This window comes from Haliotis rufescens, unplaced genomic scaffold (genome assembly GCF_023055435.1).
Source record: "Haliotis rufescens isolate VD_foot unplaced genomic scaffold, xgHalRufe1.0.p SCAF_8, whole genome shotgun sequence".
Taxonomy (NCBI): domain Eukaryota; kingdom Metazoa; phylum Mollusca; class Gastropoda; order Lepetellida; family Haliotidae; genus Haliotis; species Haliotis rufescens.
The window spans coordinates 51675354-51699848 of NW_025964372.1; the positions used below are offsets into that span (position 1 = coordinate 51675354).

The 24495-nt window shown below is 41.0% G+C and overlaps 3 protein-coding genes across 3 annotated transcripts; 2 read left to right on the forward strand and 1 right to left on the reverse strand.

Moving 5' to 3' along the window:
• Window positions 1–2394: 2394 nt before the first annotated feature.
• On the forward strand, window positions 2395–7614 carry LOC124145625. The gene is made up of 3 exons (XM_046515473.2): window positions 2395–2531; window positions 4333–4403; window positions 6522–7614. The coding sequence occupies exons 1-3, from the start codon at window positions 2513–2515 to the stop codon at window positions 7215–7217; spliced, it is 786 nt and encodes a 261-aa protein (XP_046371429.2). The 5' UTR covers window positions 2395–2512; the 3' UTR covers window positions 7218–7614.
• A 4394-nt stretch (window positions 7615–12008) lies between these two features.
• On the reverse strand, window positions 12009–15980 carry LOC124145628 (60S ribosomal protein L35-like). The gene is made up of 4 exons (XM_046515477.2): window positions 15880–15980; window positions 14788–14862; window positions 12620–12681; window positions 12009–12281 (listed from the first exon to the last, which is right to left on the reverse strand). Exons 1-4 carry the CDS (start codon window positions 15880–15882, stop codon window positions 12050–12052), a joined length of 372 nt encoding a protein of 123 aa, XP_046371433.1. The 5' UTR covers window positions 15883–15980; the 3' UTR covers window positions 12009–12049.
• Window positions 15981–16098: 118 nt separating this feature from the next.
• Window positions 16099–23842, forward strand: LOC124145627 (actin-related protein 2/3 complex subunit 5-B-like). The gene is made up of 4 exons (XM_046515476.2): window positions 16099–16323; window positions 18024–18096; window positions 19854–20030; window positions 21631–23842. Exons 1-4 carry the CDS (start codon window positions 16187–16189, stop codon window positions 21691–21693), a joined length of 450 nt encoding a protein of 149 aa, XP_046371432.1. The 5' UTR covers window positions 16099–16186; the 3' UTR covers window positions 21694–23842.
• Window positions 23843–24495: the final 653 nt, after the last annotated feature.

Below are 24495 nucleotides of genomic sequence, written 5' to 3' on the forward strand. Positions count from 1 at the left end.
CCCGTTTGTCGACCAGCTTAGGTTGCTAGGGGCCTATATTCTCCCCCTGATGCCTCATGGGTAATTGGCCAGGGATTATACAGAAGGTACTTTACTTATACATTATAGTCATGTAATGCAAGGAAACAGTTTACATGTAAATTCAGATTTCGATAACAGGAGGGGCGGTCGGGTAGCCCAGTAATTAAAGCGTTCTCTCGTCACGCCGAAGACCCGGGTTCGATTCCCCCCATGGGTACAATGTGTGAAGCCCATTTCTGGTGTCTCCCGCCGTGATATTGCTGGAATATTGCTAAAAGCGGTGTAAAACCAACTCGCTCAGAACAAATCGCATGTGATCTGAGGCGAGTTCAAGTCTAGATTGTCTCAACTCGGGGCTTTATTTATGTTGTAGATATATATGTTTCGGTAAAATTACTTTATTCCTGCGGCTACATGTTAGTCTACCCTCGCCCGCAACAAATGATTCCTGAAAAGTCACTTTTCTCGCAGAGCTTGGATACAGTAGACCTCAGAGTGTGTTTTCCTACAGCAGTATCAGCACGCTAAACATTGTGTCTCATGTAGTGGAGGGGTGCAGTTAGAGGGTGTTGTATTTACCTTTCCTGAGCCTAAAGAATTTTTAAAAAGTTATAAATATTCAGAAGCAGTATTTTGCAAGAAATATGGGAATTTTTAGAAATGTAACTATGTGAATGATAACTCAGTATCGCGTATACAAGTTATTCCATAATTCCATACTATTGCCTGTAATTATTCAATGTTACGAAGTGATATATTCATTTCAATATATGTCAATATTAAGACAGATATACGGATGACATAGGCATATCGATAGAAACATTCGTTAGTGAGTTGGGTTTAACACCACTTAGATGAAACCCACGAGTACTTGTATGGTGCTGACAAACCTAGAAAACACAATCATGACTAACCGGGATTCGAACCCAGGGTCATAGGTTTATTGCGTGCCCAAGGGACAGACAGACAAAACCCCGCACAGAGAATTGCGGCGCCTAAGACGACTGGGCCACCTGTGCCTCGATAGCGACATAGACAGACAACTCTTTGTGATGCCTCAAGACATTCTGAATCACTTCCAGAGAAATCAACGTTCAACAGATCACTATTACATACAATGCAGGGTTAGAAACTGACAGTTTTTGTCCACTAGTCCTTATAATGATAACATATAACAAAAAAACTTAAATTTGGCCAATTTCTACTGGTCCTTAGGATACCTTTACTATTAGGCAGTTTGGTAAGGACTACGGGATTAGCGCCAATTTCTAACGCTGCAATGGTTTCGAGCCCTGCTTAGTAACTGTGATGTATTGATAGTTTCTATCAATTTGTTGTCTTCCAGTCATTTCCAAATTATATCTCTTGTATTGTGAAAGAAAATATAACGGCATTTTGACGATCTCAAGCAAAGACATAATTATAAAATATTTAAATTATGGGGGCCAAACTGTAGTATTAGACAGGTTTACAAGCGGTTACCTGGTGAAAATCTGTATAATATGTATAGCTTGTTAGATTGTCCAAGAACCTTTTTACATTCTAACACAATAGTGTTTTGTGCAGTGCATTGAAAGGGCTAAGATGGTTCTGGGGTGTCTCTGCGCGACGTCTCATTGATATGAAGAGACGGAGCCCAGCTCGCAGGCAGGGGAATCACATTTTCGCAAAGACGTGTCATGACTATTTGATAGTGATTCAAAACATGATCATGATATAGTCGAAATCGTACAATCGACTGCTTTGAGCTGATATTTCTTATGAAAAAGGAAAGTGTTCTGTCGCTTTTATTCACACTCCGTCGCAGTGGTGACTCAGCATAACACCACTGCCACAGGCTAATTTGCATATCACGTGACCGGACTTTTCTCTTGTTTGTAAACAAACGCGCTTTTTCAGAAATCAGTATAGAACAGACTAATGCAAGTATTTGGGGGCGCTTCACATATTGTTTTGCATAACTATATAGATATGCTACTACAACTGCGACAGTGAGTTGCATGACAATATATATTTATGCATCAAAGTGACCGTGTCGCTAGCTCTCCGTTGGGCTTCGATGACAGCACGTGGAGCCGTACAACCAATGTAAACATAGGATAACTACGCAAAAACAAGTAGATTTTTACGTATTTGCATACTTTCTCAATGAAAGTTAACCATTCTTTGACATTTGTTTATGAAAATGTGTAGACTTGTCAAACATGAAACGGATGAAAAGCATATGCAATATCTTGAATGGACTGTGAAAGATGTGACGAATCGTCACATGGCGCTGGCCTGTGGCAGAGGTACTATGCTAGCTGGCTGCCGGCCGCATGGAACTCTGGGTAGGAGAGTGATTGAAAGCTAAACTATGACGTCACATGAGAACGTCATCCCATTGTTTTCGTTTGGCTGTTTATGACGTCATGATGAGTATCATTCATTTATACTGAGCGGCAACGTCGTTGGAGCAGGCTGTTCATGCGAAACATCACAAGGCATTAAGATGAAAGAAACGCGCGTCGGTGAGTATATATTTAATCCGTATTAGATACAATGGTATGCCGTTGCTCGAAGTTTATGCCTGAAGTATATATATCGATATCATTGTTGCGTAATGCCGAACAGTGTGTTCATGTTTGTCAACCAGCCTAAATGCCCACAGCTTTCTGTATTATTTCAGCGTATCATAAAAAGTCATGCTTTATTTTCTGTGCCAAAATTGATGAGGGTTTGTTTGGAAAAACGAATAATTCAATGTTATTTAGATTGTATGGAAATATGGAAAGAATTAGTAGGAGATAAACTGTTTTCCAATTAGGGAACATAGATGCGAAACGGAACGCCCCAGGTCGCCGTTTTTCAAGTAAAGCAAGTTTATCATATAATGGGTAGGTTTCTCGGCAGGATAAAGCCAACGGAAAAAAACGATATCCGTTGGGGTCATATGCGGATAGAGATGCAAACATCAAAGGTCAAGAAGGGACTTCTTTCACTGTTTATAAACAAACATGGCGTCGGCCTCGTCATTCGGCGATCGAGTCAGAATTAACCATCGGAATCTGGATAAACTACAGGGATAATTGCTATCATTATCAAAAGAACAGTCTAATATACTGAAAATCAGTGTCTAACTGTGACGAAGCTAAGGCATTTTAAAAGTTTTGGCAACTTTGGAGATATAAATTTCGAAACAATCTTGCGAGGGCACGAGGCCTAGCCAAGCGGGATCAGTAGCTATATCCGTGCTTGTAGACCTCTGCGGCTTGAAACCTTCTCCACAAATTAAAATAGTTGGATTTGGCCGAAATATGTTTGAATTGTTACCTTGTTTCGTTTTGTCGATGTGTGTACATCTGACTACACTTCTTAACGTTATGACAGGACAGACCGACTGTCAACAACGTCTAACCGTGGCCGTGACGTCTCATAGACTAGAGTTAGAGTAGCTTCCCTTTGACAAAGGGCAGTAACTCTAGCGGACAGACCGATGGATTGCCGCGAAACAACTGTTGTTTTGCGTATATGTTGCTTCGCCACTGTATAAGAAACAGATTTCAATTTGAACTATATTGGCTACTGTCACTTTCCGACTGACACATCACTTACCCTGTGACGTAATAATATTAATGCGCGCATTCCAGGAAAACTCGCAATGTTTCGGTAAAGTTTGTAAGAGAGGGAAAGCGATTTTGAAGCACAGAATTTAAGAATGACATTATATGATAAAGAGGTTATCACGCTTGTGTGTTTGGGGATGGTAAATATCCTGTATTAGGAATAAACACTATGTATTTAGCTCGCCAAGGCTCGCTAAATACAATGTTTGTTTATTCCTAATGCAGGATATTTACCATCCCCAAACACACTCGCGTGATAACCTCTATGTAGCTAATTTTAAGCTTTATCGCCCTATGTTTCAAATAGTGACGCTGTCGCGTGTGCTATCTGCTCATGTATATCTTAGCAATACTAGTAGACACGGGCCTGTAAATACTGCATCACATAACTTTAAATAACTTTAAAAAGATGCTACGCATGAAGATCAGGGTTCAAATTGATCTCCAGCATCCCATGCTTGTAAGAGGCGACGGCTAAAATACAGAATACCGAATGTCTAGTTAAGTAAAGATCTCTTTTAAAACTCTCATAATATACAGGGGTGGTGGGGTAGCGAAGTGGTTAATTTCTAGTGTCTCCGCCGTGGTATAGTTTGAATATTGCTAAAAAAAAAGGCGTAAAATCCAACTCACTCACTATCACTCAGAATATATAAATGTATGTTGTTTGAGGAATGACGTCAACTGTTGTGTTTGTGTTGTACAGCGTGGAAGGACATGTGGCAGTACTGGCCGCTGCCGGCAGATTCAGACGACGAGCTCAAACCTCCAAATCTGGTCAGTAGTTGATCAGCTGGTAGCACGTGCGTCCTTAGTGGTACAATGACGTCTCATTTCACAGGACATGGTAGAATGTTGTTTAGAGCTACATACATAAATATTCCAGCCACATGGCGGCCTGGATATAGATTATCGAGTCTGGACCAGACGAACCAGTGACTGAACACATGAGCACCCAACTCCGCCGCCGGGCTACGATGACATGCAGTCACGCGATTATATCAGATCCGGAACCCCCTGGGACACCAGTACACAAAGCAGTAAACTGTCTACAAACTGCCATCTTCCCGCGGCAAGGGAGTTAACTCACTGTAAAATTCCAGGTTGATGATTGATGATCATTAAAAGGTTTTATTGGTGTTCGGGCATTTACACCTTGCCTATAATTAGGTTTTCTAAGTACCTAGATATTTTATAAAGTATCAAAACTGCCACATGCTTTAATATACGCGAGAATGACATTCTGAACATCATGGCGAACAATATTCCTAGAACATAAAATGCCAGACAATGAGAAGTCAATTTTGAGAACTTTTAGAGACTCCACCATTGCCTTACGCTGATTAACATACTTTTGGCAATGCAATAGAAAATGAGCTACATTACCAAGCTGATTACACACTGTACAATGTGCAGAAATGTCTCTATTTATAACATTAAGATAAGCACCAAGACCACAATGCCCAAGACGAAGTCGAGAGAACCTCCCCTCTCCGATTATTTCTAGATATGTGTAATTTAGTGATAAAAGAATCGATGCCATAAAGATGACGTCCTTTTAAGGATGATGCCCATCTCTGCTGCCCTTTTGTTTTAGCATGGGTCATACTGACGGTGCCTAAATTAAATAAAATTATTTCAACCTGTTTTGAGTCATCAAATTCTAGTGCAGCTTTTGCCAATTTATCAGCTTTCTCATTTCCAAGTAATCCAACATGAGCAGGGATCCATGAAAATTCAACTTTACTTAAGCCATTATAAAGGACGAGAATAACCAAAGTCCAGGACTTTTCCAGTCAGTTAACTCCCTTGCCTCGGGAAGATGATATGCTGCACGTAGCAGTATTCTCGTGGTTCACAGTACTAAACAAACATTGGGATTTTAATACGTGTATTTGTACAAATATCCACCGAGAAAGGGGACCCGTGAAGATCCGATTAAAATAGGGCTTCAGCAACCCATGCTTGTCGTAAGAGGCGTAAGAGGATCGGGTAGTCAGGCTCGCTGACTTTGTTGATGCATGTCCTCGTATCACAAACGCTTAGGATCGATGCTCATGATATCAATCACTGGATCGTCTGGTCCAGACAAGATGTTTTACAGACCGCGTCAAATAGCTGGAATATTGCTGAGTGCGGTGTAAAACAACAAACAAACAAGAAATGGTCATGTATCACTTGTTCATATAAGGCGACTATGCTTGTCGTAAAAGGCGACTTACGGGATCGGGTGGTCAGGCTCGCTGACTTGGTTGATGCATGTCATCGATCCCAAATGCGTGGATTGATGTTCATGATATCAATCACTGGATTGTCTGGTCCAGACTCGATTATTTACAGACCGCCGTCATATAGCTGGAATATTGCTGAGTGCGGTGTTCAACAACAAACCAACCAACAAACCAACCAACCAACCAACCAACTTGTTCATATAAGACACTAGACAACACATACTGGCGACTGTCTTGGCACCAAGATTGGTTTGTTAGTTATTTGAGGACGCTATGGTTAACAAGAATGGTATTGAAGGCCCCATTATTCTTCTATTGTTGAGAAATGGCGATTTGTAAGCATTCGGTGATCTGTTTACAAACTCTCTAAAGACATTTCTGTTGATTCCGTGCACGGGGTTCCTGGAATATTGCAGACGTGGCGTTAAACAACAAAACAAACAAACCCTTCCGCGTTCATTATTTTAGGCAGTTGAAGTGGATACAGTTGAAGTTCGAATTTGTACACTGGTGTATAGTGTAGATATTTTTTTCTCTTCTTCTGAGCATACAAATATCAAGCCCCCTTTCTGTTCATCGTATTGTTTTGTAAATCGTGACATGAAAACGCGTTGAGTAATGCAAACCATGCATCTATTTATTATTTTTCTGTGTTTGATTCAAGCCACGCCCCTCCCGTCCGGTCGTGCAGATGAACCGACCCTCACCTGCAGTGAGAGCCAAGCTCCGCCCTTACGCTCCCTGTAGCGAGTCAGCATTTATTTCCCCTTGGGTGTCGGACGACCGGCGCGCCGTCACGTACATGCTGTATGCGTCCCTGGAAGAAACTCGTCTGCTCAGCACTCTGTTCCGCAGAAAGGCCACAAATGCCACTATTAAGAAAGCCCTGGGTGACCTGAGAAGACTGAAAGATCAGTTACACACTGACGCCATGTGCGGCATCGCATCAGCGGTCGAAAACCAGCCTCTGCTCAGATCAGACAGAGAGACGTCCCCCAGTTCGTCGAGATCCGATTCCTCGTTCTCTGACACGCCTCTCCATCGCTGCCTGGCCAAGACAAGTGTCAGGGTAGGGTACGGGTACGCCACGCCCCCTTGCGCCAGGGACGACGGGGCGACCGGGGACGCTGATTTCAGATACAGGTACGACATGGACGACGACAGTGGCTTGGACACAAGCAGCAGCAGCAGCAGCAGCAGCAGCAGCCTTCAGATCAGAACATCGCCTACCGCAGCGAATCCGTTCAGTCGCCTGTCTCCCCGCCGCCAGTCTAGCATCAGGAAGTTCATCGACAGGGTCAGCCGTTTTTTCCGCACACGACGTCATTCCGCCAGCCGTGTTGCTGACGTCATATGCTAGATGAACAACAACGTTGCCTCCGTAACATCATTGGCATAAAAATGACTTTTTTTAAATGGATCACAATAAAGATTCAGATATTTTTTTAGGTTGCTTGTTTAACATGGTGTCTGGCTTACATTTATGTTGACACACATTTCTATTTACAGTACACCAAACGTGTATTTATACAGATTTATAAAGGAAACGCATTTGAGATATATTTTTGCTATCAGAGATTATATATGCAATTTAGATCATTATTATGTTATATTTATTATAATAATATTATATAGCTCATAAAGGTTGTACATAATACAACCGTCAGTTCTATAATAATTATGATCTCGTGTTACATACACGTTGTTTTCACATATACATTCATTGTGTTCTCAAATAAACTGATATTGCAATGTAATGTTTTTGTCTTGCTTTTGATCAGTTAGAATAGGTCTTCAGCAACCCATGCTTGCCGTAAAAGGCGACTATGCTTGTCGTAAGAGACGACCAACGGGATCAGGCAGTCAGGCTCGCTGACTTGGTTGATGCATGTCATCGTATCCAATTGTGTAGATGATGCTCATATTAATCACTGGATTTTCTGGTCCAGACTCGATTATTTACAGACCGCCGTCATATAGCTGGAATATTGCTGAGTGCGGCGTTAAACAACAAACCAACCAACCAACAAACCATTGCGTAGATTGATGCTCATGATATCAATCACTGGATTGTCTGGTCCAGACTCGATTATTTACAGACCGACGTCACACAGCTGGAATATTGCGGAATACGGCGGTAAACAACAAACAGTACATGTGCTCGTGCTCACTTTGGGCTTTCCTGACAACTTGAGACGCTTTAACCCAGCTCACTCACTCACTCACTGACTATCACTGTGCTGGTGTGTGTTCCCTTGGCTGTGCCCCGACGTTGTGCCCCAGTGACCGAACCCGTACATCCATGGCCCACTGGGGCGGTCGGGTAGCCTAGTGGTTAAAGCGTTCGCTCGTCACGCCGAAGACCCGGGTTCGATTCCCGACATGGGTACAATGTGTGAAGCCCATTTGTGGTGTCCCCCGCCGTGATATTGCTGGAATATTGCTAAAAGCGGCGTAAAACCATACTCACTCACTCACTCACTCCATGGCCCACTGGCACAAAGGTATATATAGCAGCTCAGCTGTATCGTAAGGGAGTTACGATAAATGTTGCGCCACAACTGCTTTGTGCAAATGGGACCTGGCACTGATAGGACTAAACCTTAAGATGCTTCTGGGTGTCAACACTTGAAACTTTTCTGTAGACATTAATAATCGGTGAACGTTGGTCGTTCACGTGTCTTGAGGATACATGATGTTGTTGACGTCACCATACTCTGTACAGTATAGCATCAGCTAGGCATCCAGCAACACTACTTAGAGACCCTCAAACAAGGATGGCGGGGAAAGTGATGTATTCATAAATAATACAAGAGAACGAGTTTCGAGACATATCACTGGAATCCGTAGGGATTTCCTGTACGGGTCCATTATCTTTTAAAGAGGGGGGTAGTTGCCCAGTTCTGAATCGCAGTTTGCGGAGAGTGTTCCGTCAGTAACAGCACACCCAAAACCTATATTTGTCAACATTTATTGATGACCTTTACTTGGCATATAAGTTTAAAAAGGTTATGTTTTAAAATGAAGGTTTCAAACAATAAACAAACTGTTAATATAAATAAATGAATATAGTTAAGACTAACCCAAAAAAATATAGTTGAATAAATATGGATATATGTGTTGTCCCCCCAATTTATATATGTTTTTGTTTTAAAGGCCGATTATTTTACTTTTATGCAAAATAGATACCAACTATAGATACATAATGAATGCTTGTGATACCAGCTTTCATTTGATATCTAATATGATATGGTTTTTAAAAAATGAAACAAACATTTTCGGGCTTTTTCATATTGATTCATCCCCTAAAGATCTTTACCAAACTAAACAATTTTCCCCAACTTAGATTTTTACAATGTTGTAAGGGGATGCCTTCTGTACATGGAACAGGAGAAATAATTTCTGCAGCAACTTGTGCCGGGTTTGGTGGGATTTGACACTATAATTGACCGGACTACCAGTGTAGGTTGCCATTATAAACCTCCGGGGTCGCTATCCTATTGTTCTCCAGAGGGGTTAAAACTCACAAACAGTGATGTTATATAATATGTAATAATATCCCAGGGATTTTACATAATATCCCAAAGATTTATTTTACACCTCAGGTATTTTAATAATACAACTTCCGTTTATACTGAAACATATGAACGTTTCTCGGTAGAAATTTATTTTGCATTTGAACACAATGAATTGATATGTGAAATCAAATGACAAATGCTCTCTTTATATTCCCGCGGATCGAACATGCAACCTTCATATCTGTAGCCCAGTGAGTGAGTGAGTGAGTGAGTGTACCACGAGGCTACAGAGGCGCTGATAAATCACAATGCTTTGATGAATGTCTTCAAGTACCGAACGTCAGCAACAGATATTTTACGCCCGTTTCCTAAGGTTCATGGAAAGTATGTTTGAAACAAAAATGTTGATAAATGTTTTGTTTTTTAAGTTTCCCTTTTAAGTTTATAAGCGTGATAAAACATTTACGCCCTTCGGTTTTATCCCTTGGATTCTTGTTTTAAATCACCTAAAAACCCTCGGACGTGTTTTATCCCTTGGATTCTTGTTTTAAACCACCTAAAAACCCTCGGACGTGTTTTATCCTATACACAAACAAGCGCACCGCCCACTGCCCCGAGTCCCGAGTGTCATAACAAGCTAAGCTGGTTGAAAAATAAATTTAATGCCCCCCACTTTCGAGTTATCTGCCCTTGTGCACACGAACACGACAGGCTTGACCGGTGTCCTAGAATGCTGGCTGTACCTATATAACAGCGATTTGAGGGTTTTTTCGACCCAACGTTTTTCCATCTATTGGCAAAGTGCGATCTGGATACAATTTGGAAACACCCAGCTTCCAATATTTATGAGGTCACATGTGTTACTTGTTGTATTGCATGATTGCCGTAAAAGGCGAATATCCTTGTCGTAAGAGCCGACTAACGGGATTGGGTGATCAGACTCATCGACTTGGTTGACGCATGTCATCGTATCCCATTTGCGTGGATCGATGCTCATGTCAATCACTGGATTGTCTGGTCCAGACTCGATTATTTACAGACCACCGTCATATTGCTGAGTACAGCGTTAAACAACAAACAAAAACTTGTTGTATTGGCTGTACAACTGTAACCGTGTTCAAAAATAATATATTTTTTAGTAATTGATCCTGTGTTGGTCATTGACAGTTTGGTTATGGGTACACGTTTCTGAGCTAAGCTCTACGTTTCAGTTTAGAAACCGCCTTTTAACACTGTAACATGTATGGTGAACCAAGGACCACAATGGAGGTGAAGCTGGGATCCAAACCTCAAACCCAAAATAATTATTCTTGCTGGCCTCTGTGGCCCTTTTACCCGATGCTTGTTCCAAGATCAGAGGAACCAGAGTTAGGTCCCCTACACAGTACACACAACTGCTTCTCACAAGACGTCACTAATTTGGATCAAGTGGTAACATTCGGTTGTTTGCGTGTCATCACCACACAGGACATATCTCATAATTTTGTCCCATGCTTGCGGTAAAATGCGACCATGCTTGTCATAAGAGGCGACCAACAGGATCAGGTGGTCAGGCTCATCGACTTAGTTGATGAATGTCATTGTCATTGTCATTGTGTGGATCGATGCGCATGATGTCAATCACTGGATTGTCTGGACTCGATTATTTACAGACCGCTGTCACATAGCTGCAACATTGCAGAGTGTAGCGTTAAAAACAAAAAAAAATCATTTAGTCTACTTGTACCTGACCTGGACTCGATTTTTCTTCCAGGTCACTCTGATGTAGCTGCAATCATCCGACTTTTGTATAGAACAAACATATTCCTTAAAGATGTTATGTCTGACATCTCTTCCCTAGCCATCTTAATGAAATTGTAACAAGTGTCATCACTAGACAACATATTCCCTTGATCACGCGCAATTCGCAAATGGATTTAGACTACTTTGGGTTTATTGCCATAGGATACCTTAAGTTCAGTGAAGAAAAATATAATGCTGTTCAGTATTTTTCAATATCCCAAATCATCAAAAGGCACCAGTTCACCACTAGACTGATCTATAGCAAGTTTCATCCAGAAATATATTCCATGTTTTTTTACTTCTGCTCTGGAAACAAGCACGCAACTTGTCATGAAAACAAAAATAACAAGTGTATAGTTGACAAAGTCATCTATATCCCCCGCCCATTTTAACACGTTATGGTCCCAAACCAGGTAACTGACCCAACATTTCTCTTAGCCCATGTCAAAATAGCTGCAATGGAAATTCTAAAATAAACATTTCTAAAACTCCATAATATAAAATGGCACTAGTTCAGTATGCGCTTTATATATAGACATGCAATGTTTGGCAAGGAAATATTTAACAGTTTATTCGTTATACTCCATAAGTATGCACACGCACACACACGGAACCCATTTCTATATCCCCCGCCAACTTTGTTTGGGCGGGGGATAAATATAAGAAAACAAAAATTCTAAATCAACAAAGGTCAGCAGTTCACCACAAAAATGATTCAAAGCAAATTTCAACAAGAAATATTCAAGGTTCAGTAGTTTTGCTCCAGAAACTGAAAACAGATGGAAAACATACAGCCTGACAGACATGCTGATAGCGATATCCTCTGTTTTGAAAAAAGACTGACTAGAAACAATATTTTCACTTTTTTTTTTATTCCCCACCAAATAGACATTTAAGCTTTGACTGCATACTTTCGGGTAGGGTACAGGCGCTCTCTCTTCTGTTCCTTCTTTGTCTTGATAGAGCGTTCAAACTTGCTGAGGGCACGCCTCATGGCTCTTGTCTTCTTGGGGCGGAGATCCTTGGGCTTAAAGCGCTTTGTCTTGTAGAATTTCCTCAAGTTCTCCTTTTGTGTCTGATTGATGACTGTCAGGACTCTAGCGATAGATTTCCTCACTGAGCATCTGCAGCAAAAGAACAATAGCATCAGAAATCAATTCATGAATATACAACGTAATACTAAACTCAACTATATAATAAACACAATACGCTTAAAGATTTTGGGTGTTTAAGACCAAGATTATGATTTGATAATAAACAAATCATGATTGTGTCCAATAGAAACTAATTGTGAAAAACTGGGTGCCAAAGTAATGGTTGAAGGAATATAGTGATATCTGCCCAATCCTCATTTCAGGCTATGAGTAGTGTGGACCTACTCTTTTCCTTTTGGTAAAAAATATTTTGATCACAACCCAGCAGATTTACTTGGCACCTATTCTGTCTCAGCCAGTTTGCTTACATCTTAGCCAACTTTGAGGCAGCTCCTCCGGTAACCTTGGCAACACGAAGACCAGCAAGTTCCTGAAATTAGGAAAGTCATTGGTCAGATAATTCACTGGGCATCAGGTCTATTTGTTTCTTTGTTGTTTAACGCTGCACTCAGCAATATTCCAGCTACATGACGACGTTCTGTAAATAATCAAGTCTGGACCACGTAATTGGGATAAGATGACATGCATCAACCAAGTCAGCGAGCCTGACCTGTTAGTCGTCTCTTACTACAAGCAGTCACCTTTTACGGCAAGCATGGGTTGCTGAATGGGAATTTCCACATACATCTATAACTATTAAAGTTTGTGGCCTCTAATACTGCAGCTTATATCCAAGATGACTTCCGCATTAGTACTCAAGTACTCAGGCTTAACGCAAGTACAACAGAGGACACAAGTATACAATAGACTTGTAAAACAACTTATGAACCAATCAAATTACGGGTAGTCTCCTTGCCTTACATTACTTTGTTCAATGCCACACTCAACAATATTCCAGCTATATGCGTGAGTGAGTGAGCGAGTTGGGTTTAACACCACTTTTAACATTCCAGTTATATCACGGCATGTCAGCTTAATGTGGGAGGAAAGCCCGAAGTGATGCAGGTCTCAGACAGTTACCACTTCGGTGAAACCCACGAGCACGGGCATGGTGCTGACAAACCTAGAAACATAATCGGGGCGAACCGGGATTTGAACCCACAATCTTAGGTTTCTGGTGTGCCCAAGGGACGCAACTCTGCACAGCGAATTGCGACACCTTAGACTGCCACCTCCAGTTGTATGACAGAGGTCTGTAAATAATCAAATCTTTAACAGACAATCCAGCAATTGACATCAATCCATTGATCTACACAACAGGGGTACAATGACATGCATCAACCAATTCAGCAAGTCTTGACTACCCAGTCCCTTTAGTAGCTTCTTACAACAATCATGTGTTGCTTAAAACTAATTCTAACCCAGACCATCACGTTTTTCACATCAATGTCTTTACCGAGTCTGAACAAGGGAAAACTGAGCTCGGTTGAGAGCAGAGCTGAACACCGCCTTGAACAGTATTTTATGTCATCATTTATTAGGGCTGGGACGATACACCAACTGTGTGATCCGATACGTATCATGATACTTGTCTGTGCTCTCATCTGTGGTCCCTAAGTCAATGGTTTCATACACAGGATGACCAAATACCTGGCACACTGATGATTCACAGTTGTCAGTGTCATGTATGTCACAATGGATATTAATTACGTTTTCACCACAAATGTTTACCAATTAGTATTTGGTTAAACAGTTATCAAAGCAAACACTGAAGGTAAGAATCGATATGTTTACATAGTGTGCGACTGTAATGGATACTTGTATTGAGAAGTAAAAAACCATGATCCACTGATGCATCAGTGTATCAACCCATCACTATCATTTATCATGGGGGAGGAAAGCAAAATGTCTGGACTCCAGATAACTTGTTAAGCTATTGAGTATTTACTGACATGGTACATTATGATTTACATTTGTTGATAGTTCTCTTTGGGTTTTCAAATATTCTTACTCCCTTGGGTTCAGTCTATTGGGGAATATTACACAAATGAGTAGACAACCTAAAAAAATAATACTGCTTGTTATGTTTTAGGCGACTTCAAATATGTATCTGTATTTGTGCTGCAACAAGTGGATAACTCGCAACAGTAATAAGCATGATAAGTTATATGCACGTCTAATTAATAAGCGAAACATAGCGCCTTTTTTATGCATTATTCAATGCAGTCAAGTTCATGTATGTGTGTTGCCTGCACTCCATCAGAAAATATATATCTGTGAAGAAATACATGTACAGTAATTAAGTTGAAAAGGATACATTGGGTAATTATGTACAGTGTTGTAATACCATATTGTTTGCATTATGCAATTATGGCATTTATTTTGCACATCATATGCAAATACTCAGCTTAAATGGAGCTATGAAAACTTAATAGACGTTCATCAAGTCAAACCAAGGATAATCATTGTGTTGACAGTGAATATTATCCCAGTCAGCATGTACAAACATAGTTAGCAGGCCATTGTGATCCTCAGATGTACAAGCAAGGGTCACAGGGGTGTGGCCTGACACCACAGAGTTTCCATGGTTACTGACCTCCTGCAGGTCTTGGAGCTGCTTGGTAAGATCTTCCTTCTTCTTGCCGCGGAGATCCTTAGCCTTTACTTTGGCCTGCAATATGTAATGATACTCATTCACTTTCTGCCAATTTCCAGTGTTAGTCAAGTCATCCTAATATTGTGAAGAATACTAAGTATCTTCAGGGTTTGAAATAAATATTTTGTACACTCAGTAAGTCAGGACTAGCTCTTTAACAATGAATGATTTAACAAGTGAAATAGTCTTCATTTAAAAATTATTACGGTTTCCAAGTTATGCTCCGTAAACGACAGACAAGTGGACAGACAGAGAGCGAGAGAGAGAATAAAAACTACAGCAACTGAAACAGTTCTCACAAGCAAACTCTTCTCCAAGCTCTGTTATGTAATGATTCCTGGCAGGGTTCTAAATGTCTTGGGCTGAAGTGTATTTTTACGTAGAAATCTCTATTTCATAAATGGCAAATAATGATAAACCACATATGGCCAGTCAAAGCTGCAGGATGCTGTTTTGACCCCCCAAAATCTATACTATTATTCATTATGGTAACATTATATTCCGTAACTATATCATATACTGATATTGCAAGTCAAGCTCCTAAGACTATACAATTTTACCCTAGCTGAGGTCTTTTGTTTGACCACGTGTCACACATTAATGCAGTGTATGTGCATAAAACAATCGTGTCAACGATTCTGATCTTGGCCTATAATAGTTGGTAGGCTACTTAGAAGTTTAAGAACACCCGATGTTTTCACAAGACTTAAGTTAATCTGTCATAGATCGCAGGTATTGAAACAGCCGGCCTTCAAATTGTGGATATTTTATTTTTTAACATATTTTGGATAGTATATAATACTGCAAAAGAAACACCGAACTAAAGCAAATCGTTTCAGAAGTGGTTTTGTTTATGGATGGGCATCGCGATTCACAAGTGAACAATTTCGATCATAACACCCCTAAACACAAAATGATAGCTTATCCATGTACTTTAAACATTGTTTGTGTATAACGTATGTCGAATGGTTTCACATAAGCAGTGAGGGACACGGGATTGAAGAGATTGCAAAAGAATCATGTTGTATGTACCATGTTGGAAGATGTCAGAATAGTAAAGGCCGGAACGAGGTTCTGTGAGCATTCACTTCCGGTACAATGTCGTTACGGCAAATTGGTTTCAATATTCATCACACAACAAATTAAATTTAATATTCATCTTTCTGTTGATAATATTAACAAGAAAATATATCTCGGTTTCCATGACGAATCTGTTCTTAAATGCGGAACTGTGGCAAGTACTTGTCGTTATCTGTCAAAACGAGGCAAGATCATTCTACTTCCGGGGTGTGATTGTGTCGGTGCTAAAGACATCAGTTTCCTGGAATTATTAGCAGCTATGTCGAAAAATACTGGTGCTAGCAAGTTCAGGAGGGTAGATGTTGATCAATATGACGACGATCGCTTCCAAGACGAAGATAACGATGTTACCGAGCAGGGGCCAAACGAGGGGGAAGTGACAACACTCCTTACACAATATCCTTTGCAAATACTAATAGTTCATTTCTGAGTCACGAAATTCTGTATCTTATTCAGGAAAGAAATGTGACCAACCGTTTAAATCTTATTCGAACCTAAGTCTCTTGAGACAAAATATTTTATTGAAACATTTTGATCAGGAAGCAGCTAAGAATTTCACATCCTCAATGCTGTCTAATTAATGATGCCTCTAGGCAAAAATGAGTTCTCAACTCTGAGGTGTTATCAGAGACCCTATACTAGACTATATGGTCTCCGGTGTAATGTTATTTATTTTGTTGAAACATAACTACTAGAAACAAATATCTGTAGCATATTTGGAAGAAATGATGTTTCAAAATTCTAATCACATGTATTTAAGGGTCATTGGGGAAGATATTTATTACACGTTTGCATGTTTGTTATCTATGGGGTTCAAGGAACCAGGTTAAGACATTAAACTCCATACAAAGCACATGCGCTATGCTTTTCAGCACTAATGTTATGTTACTGACATCATTGCAATCTCATTAAAATGAGATATTTAACTCTGATACCACCCTGTATGGTTTGTTTGTTTGTTTGTTTGTTGTTTAACGCCGCACTCCGCAACATTCCAGCTATATGGTGGGTGTTTGTTAATAATCAAGTCTGGCCCCGACAATCCAGTGATTGACATCATGAACATCGATCCGCGCAATTGGGATTGATGACAAGCATCAACAAGTCAGCGAGTCTGAGCACCCGATCCCGTTAGCCGCCTCTTACGACAAGCATTGTCACCTTTTATGGCAAGCATGGGTTGCTGAAGATCTATTTTACCCCAGATCTTCACGGGTCCCACCCTGTATAAAGATCTGAAGACACCTCCATAGGAGGTCGTGTCCGGTGAACTTTCTAGTCTACTAGTCAGTGCCAAGGATGCTAACTTCTCGGTATGAGTGATCTAAGCCTTGAGACCTCCATATCTGATCTTTGTATCACGAAAAAAAAGTTAATCCTCTTGTTCCGAATGTAAATGATACATGCCCTTATGTTGTTATGTAGTATTATGTTTACCATATCGTCTCTGGGCGCCATGGTATCTACCCCAAAAGGGAGAAGTTTGGTTCTTTTGCTAAAATCAAAATTCCTGAATTGAGGTGGTGAAATGAAGCTAAATCATGTTAGAAAGCTGAACTCTGATTGGCCGAGGAACCCTTCATGCTTCCTTCATTTGAGTGTGCTGTAAAAAGCAACCTTCTATGGCAGTATGGGGATGTCCAAGATCTTCACACACAGAGGCATCATATCCCAGTTAAGGATCTGACTTTAATGAGATTGGAAAACATTGTTGATGTGCAGGAGGTAATTAAGTACATATGTTTTGGTTTGGGAATTAAATACACCTGAGCTGTTTAGTTGAAACCAAAATGTTTTTGTCAAGTTAGTAACAACTTAGTTGACAAGAAATTCATTGGGAAATCCGATAAAGATCCACATTTTACATACTTTTTTCTAGATGATAAAAGTGATCCCGCTATTGATGAGTACATTAACTCAGAACTAATGTTACTTTTGAACCTGGCTGATCATATTTACTTATCTATAATCAGGGCCACAGCATCTTCATGTGACTCTATTTATCCATGTGACATTGATTGAAAAATGAATATTTGTCCGTTATTATTTGCTTCTTGCATGCCCCATTTTGGCAAATTTTGCTTAACTTTAGATACAGGAAAAAATGCAGATGCCCTAAGATTAGTGTTGAGTAGCGCTCCAGTCACCACAAAGAACCAGAATGTGAAGGTGAGAACGACTCCATGGAGGGATCAGACAATTATATACATTTAAACTTGCATGTGTTCAACACTGAGGGTAGTGCTGAGGTTGGCTGCTGTAGTGTTTGAATTGAGGGCTCCCTTAAGAATGCTTAATTTTCAACTTTTAGCAATTGTGTTATGACAAGGACATCCAGACTTTCATGCTTTTTTTTACATATCAAAAACATTTACATACAATAGCTATCTTTTTTTTAGAAGATTTGCCCAGTGGTCTGCGTTGCTGCAGCATGATGTGCAGGGTTGTGTCCCTTTGTTGTTAGGATCTTTTTGAAATCCAGATTTGCCCTGATTATGATTCTTGGTTTGGCAGCACTATTCCACTGCCAGGGGACCTCCCACATTATGCTGATCCACCGTCATCAAACTGAAATACTGTTCATAGCTGCATCAAGCAGTGAATCATCAGTCACTCTGAGCCACTTGTTTGTCTGCTCCACTAAGCCGATAAACTGGATCAGGTGGCCAGACTCAATGGCATGGTGTCATCGTACACTGATTCCTCCCTTGAGACCTAGGTTAAAGTAGATCCCCATCACAGGAGACCCAGGTTAAAGTAGATCCCCATCACAGGAGACCCAGGTTAAAGTAGATCCCCATCACAGGAGACCTAGGTTAAAGTAGATCCACATCACAGGAGACCCAGGTTAAAGTAGATCCCCATCACAGGAGACCCAGGTTAAAGTAGATCCCCATCACAGGAGACCCAGTTTAAAGTAGATCCCCATCACTGGAGACCCAGGTTAAAGGAGATCCCCATCACTGGAGACCCAGTTTAAAGTAGATCCCCTCACTGGAGACTCAGGTTAAAGGAGACTCCCCTAACTGGAGACCCAGGTTAAAGTAGATCCCCATCACCGGTGACCCAGGTTAAAGGAGATCCCCCTAACTGCAGACCCAGGTTAAAGTAGATCCCCATCACCGGTGACCCAGGTTAAAGGAGATCCCCCTAACTGCAGACCCAGGTTAAAGGAGATCCCCCTAACTGGAGACCCAGGTTAAAGTAGATTCCCATCACCGGTGACCCAGGTTAAAGTTGATCCCCTCACTGGAGACTCAGGTTAAAGGGAGAATCCCCCCACAGGAGACCCAGATTAAAGGAGACCCCCCTAACTGGAGACCCAGGTTAAAGGAGACCCCCCCCCCCCCCCCCCCTAACTGGAGACACAGGTTAAAGGGAGATCCCCCCCTAACTGGAGACCCAGGTTGAAGGAGATCCCCATCACTGGAGACCCAGGTTAAAGGGAGATCCCCCTCACAGGAGACCCAGGTTAAAGGAGATCCCCATCACTGGAGACCCACCATAAAGTAGTTCCCCATCACTGGAGACCCAGTTTAAAGTAGATCCCCTCACTGGAGACTCAGGTTAAAGGAGATCCCCCCCTCACTGGAGACCCAGGTTAAAGGAGATCCCCCCTAACTGGAGACACACCATAAAGTAGTTCCCCATCACTGGAGACCCAGTTTAAAGTAGATCCCCTCACTGGAGACCCAGGTTAAAGGAGACCCCCCCCCCCTAACTGGAGACCCAGGTTAAAGGAGATCCCCCCCTAACTGGAGACCCAGTATAAAGGAGATCCCCATCACTAGAGACCCTGTTTAACGGGTTCGTGACATAACTGATATAGTTCCATCATACACTGCTGACTTCGGCGTTATCACCCAACCCACTTACTCCCAGCCTGGCTGACTTCACCCTTGTTCAGACTGTGTGTGTATTTGTAGGAGCGTGCCAGCCAGATAGTTGTGCGGGTGCTGACATCCTTCAAGTCCAGTGAGGTGGAAAAAGCTGTGAAGTCACTAGATGCAAGGTCAATAGATGTGCTGATGAAATATATCTACCGTGGATTTGAGAATCCATCTGAAGGCAGCAGTGCCGTCCTCCTCACCTGGCATGAAAAGGTTGGTGAAGTGAAGAACGTTTAATGTGTTTGCGAGTTCAGCCACCATTCCAAACCCTGAGTCCAGTAAAGCGTATTTGTGTCCAGTGAGATCAGCAGATACTTGTCCATAGACTGAAATTAACTGTAAATAATGCTGTTCAGGCTAACAGATTCAAAGTTTTATGGCATAGGCTGTGTTTGATGGGATTCAGTCCCAACCTCTTGAGGCTATGGCAGAGGGGCATAGGCGACCCAGTCAACGAAGGTGCCGCAATTTGCTGTGAAACCCATGATCGTGGGTTTGAATACCGATTCGCCATGGGATTCATGGTTTCAGGAATGCCCATGTAAAAAACAATCTCATTTAAGTCAGATGTAAGTTCTCGCTACCGCTAAACAAAGATCTGAGGACGTCCCATTACGGCTCACATCAGAACGACCTTTTGCAGACTTTGACCGACCACTGAAATGACTAACAAGAAGTAGTCATCAGCCAATTAGAAAGCAGCTTTCTTAAGCTTTATGGCACTCGTTTCAACCTGGCGACTTCCATTTCAGACTAAAATATGTTGAAACAGTTTTCTATCAAAATTTTTAAAACTGAACAACGAACATTCAAGAATGTCTAATACTGTATATGGTTTAGATTGTATGGCAGTGCTTCCCACGTACTATGTAATGCCTCCTCCGTTCTAATGTTTATCCCACGAAGGCGTGAAACAGACGATAATGTTGACGGAATCAGTTGAACGGGCCGTAACTGTCGTTCGGAATACAACGTTTTTGAGGTTGCATGATTAGAAAAGACATTCCGACTGTCACTTTCATGATCTGGTAAGCGATGCTTTGATTGGTCGGATGAAAGGTCGTTCTGATGTGAACCATGATGGGATGTCCTCAGATCTGGTTTTGATGGGATTGATGAAAAACAAGCAAGACAGCGCCGTAGACGACCAGGGAACCTGTGTCCCCATCCATTACTTGAGGTCCCCAGGCTTGATGTGGCTGGGATATTGATAAGAGCAATTTAAAACCTGCTCACCCAGTGACCCTAGGTATGCATCCAGTGCAAAATCATTGATTGTTTTGTAATTAGTTTGAAGAGTATGTTAGGGGTAAAGCTCTTCCTACGAAAGAACACCTCCACATTAGGGCTGCAACGAATACACTATAAGGCGAATACAATTCGTATAGTGCATATAGGGTACCGAATACGAATATTTATTCACGAATACAATAACAAGTCAGCAGTTGATGTATTATTTATGATATTCAGTGAAACAATAACAAAATCAATTATTTGACATGGCTTGTAAATTCTTAATTTATTATACATTAATATACTTCACTTATCCAGGTACTAGTGTCTGCTCAAATGCGACAATGACCAGTGACTAAAATACTGTCACTCAAGAAATCTATGCATATAATATGTTCTTATGGATATTTTAAGGGTCAGGGTATGTAAATGCACATGACTGCATATTCATGAATATTCGATTCTAGTGACCACGAATAACGAATTTAATTCATGAATGGATACGGTTTGATTCACCGAAAATACGCGAGTGAATCGTAACAGCCCTACTCATCATTGTCCCCTCTTTTATCTGTTGCAGACGTTTGCCGTGGGAGGTTTGGGAAGTATAGTCCGAGTTATGACTGACAGGAAGAAAGTCTGAAGGAGGCGTCATCTGTCTGTGTCCGATCACTTGTCTGACCATGTCTTGACACAATGTGTCTACATTTGCATGTACAGTACACACTACACACGTAAAGGATTCTGCTTGTATAACTATATACACCAAGATACTCTGAAATAACAAAAACAGGTTTTATCATGAAAACATATTTTACAATGGTCGGTTTTGTTATCTAAACTTGTACAATTTTGTATCAAAGCTTACAAAGACTGTAAACTTTTATTTTAGAAATAAAACCTCATCCAAAAATGCTGCTATTCTTTCTGTTCTCATAATTTGCTCAATATATTACTTACTGAAGGTTCAAAAAGAAGAACGTGGGACTCAGTTTGATAAATTGATATATTTTATAGGATTATTGTAAGATTTACCAAAAAGGGCGAAGCCTATGTCCAGGTTTTGATCTGGTTCCAACTTGGTGAAGAAAATGACCAATCAAGAAACAATCATGAAAATGACCTAAGGAACTTCTTTTGTTCCAAGGTTTATGGGGGCGGTCGGGTAGCCTAGTGGTTAAAGCGTTCGCTCGTCACGCCGAAGACCCGGGTTCGATTCCCGACATGGGTACAATGTGTGAAGCCCATTTCTGGTGTCCCCCGCCGTGATATTGCTGGAATATTGCTAAAAGCGGCGTAAAACTGTACTCACTCACTCACTCACTCCAAGGTTTATGAGCAAAGTTGCTTTCAAATAGTTGACAGTGTTAAGGTCATGTTTGAAGGTAGGACCCTGAATTCCTCAGTGAATATTTAGAGCAAATGTTCCTTGATAAAGTATTTTCCAAATCTGTTTTTCACATTCGCTTTTCTTGCAGTTATTATTTTTGAGGAGCAGACAAATTTCCTCAGCTGTCAGATTAAGTTTACCTCAAATATCGTAAACTGCGAGTCTGTACAGTTTGCTTTCAAACATGTATTCCAAGCTATTGAACAAACACAATGATAGTTACAATGTGTTAGAATTGTTAACCATCTTGTTTCACCTGTGAAAGGTGAGATTGTACAAACAAATACATGTCACTATTAATGCTTTTGATTATCACATTCTGTTTGTTTTATTACCTGTTTTTCGGATCACCCAATAAAAATGTAATGTAAAATGAAATAGAAAATGTTATTTTTTTATCATTTCAAAATGAACAAAGATTGATATGGGAAGGGACGTACATCGCCGAATTATCAACAAGATACATTTGTTTTCACCAAAATGATAAAACAAAAATGATATTGAAATGCAGCAACTGAAATCAATTGTTATGTGATATTATATTCAAATTGTGACCTTGAAACCTGAAAAATCTGAAACTACTGTTTTTCCATTCCACATGTTCATCACTGATATAAATGCTTTTATTAATTGATTCTGCCATATAATTGTTTTTACCCCAAACTCCCCAAACCAAATACTGATTATGAAGGTCGCAGTATATTCATCGTGGCTCGTTTACTGTCAGGGACGGTCGGGTAGCCTGGTGGTTAAAGCGTTCACTCGTCACGCCAAGGACCCAGGCTTGATTCCCGATATGGGTACAATGTGTGAAGCCCATTTCTGGTGTCCCCCGCCGTGATATTGCTGGAATATTGCTAAAAGCGGCGTAAAACCATACTCACTCACTTATAATAAGCGTGTCAGCAACTCCGCATCCTATGATGAACTCAAAGTTTCTTCAGCCAAATAACTTCTTCTTCATATTCACTTGCCAAGTTTGCAGGCCGTGGAGTAGCCAAGTGGTTCTCTTGTCACGCCAAATGCCTGGGTTCATTTACCTACTGGGTACAATATGTACAGCCCATTTTCCTCCGTGATTTTACTGGAATATTGATGACAGTGGCATAAAACCATACTCACTCACTCACTCACAGATTTGCATACACTACGGTTTATCTCTGGCTATAGAAACTGGTGAAGTATTGAGGCTTGTAGGACAGTGTAAGATGTAGATCTAACTACAACTAGGGATAATCCTTGTTCCACTGACATCCATTCTGTGTAGAACAACAAAGTTTGTTTTCCCACTGACTTGTCACAGCTAGGTCTGTGCCCATCTTCATCATGTGATGTCAAGTTTATCACAGAATGATTTTATATTCATGTTTTCCATATATCTGAATAAAATGATATGTATTCATATTAAGTCCTGTTTATTGTCAGCCATGCATGACTTACAGATGTGGTTGTGCAGACCACTGCATCTGGGGAACCTGACGAATCTGAGAAACGGGATATTCTTGATTATTTACAGGATGCCGTCATATAGCTTGAATAATCCTGAGTGCCTATAAAAAATGACAAAATGATGTAGGAGGAAAGACTGAAGTGATGCAGGTCGTGGAGGTTAACACATTTGCATGGGTATGGTGCTGACAAACCTAGAAACAATCTGGGTGAATCTGGGATTCGAACCATAGATTTCTGCCACACCTAGGAGACGCAACATGCCTCTCCTGGGATTCAACCCATAGATTTCTGCCATGCCTAAGAGAAACAAAATGCCTCCCCCTGGGGCATTCGAAAACAACCAGTGCATCCTTAGCAGCAGATGGAGCTCCTTAGGAATTCTGTCTTGGAAATGGTGGGTGAATTTCATTTTACACTTGGGAGGGATGTCACGACTACCATAGGTTGTGGATGCCACGTGTATGGTGTGGACAAACATAGGGTCATAATTGGGGCTAACAGGGATCCAACCCTGATCACCACACTGCCGAGGAACTAAACGATGCTTGGATCAGCATGAACATAGGATGTAGTAAATCCCACAAGACCAGTGAAGATCCAGGG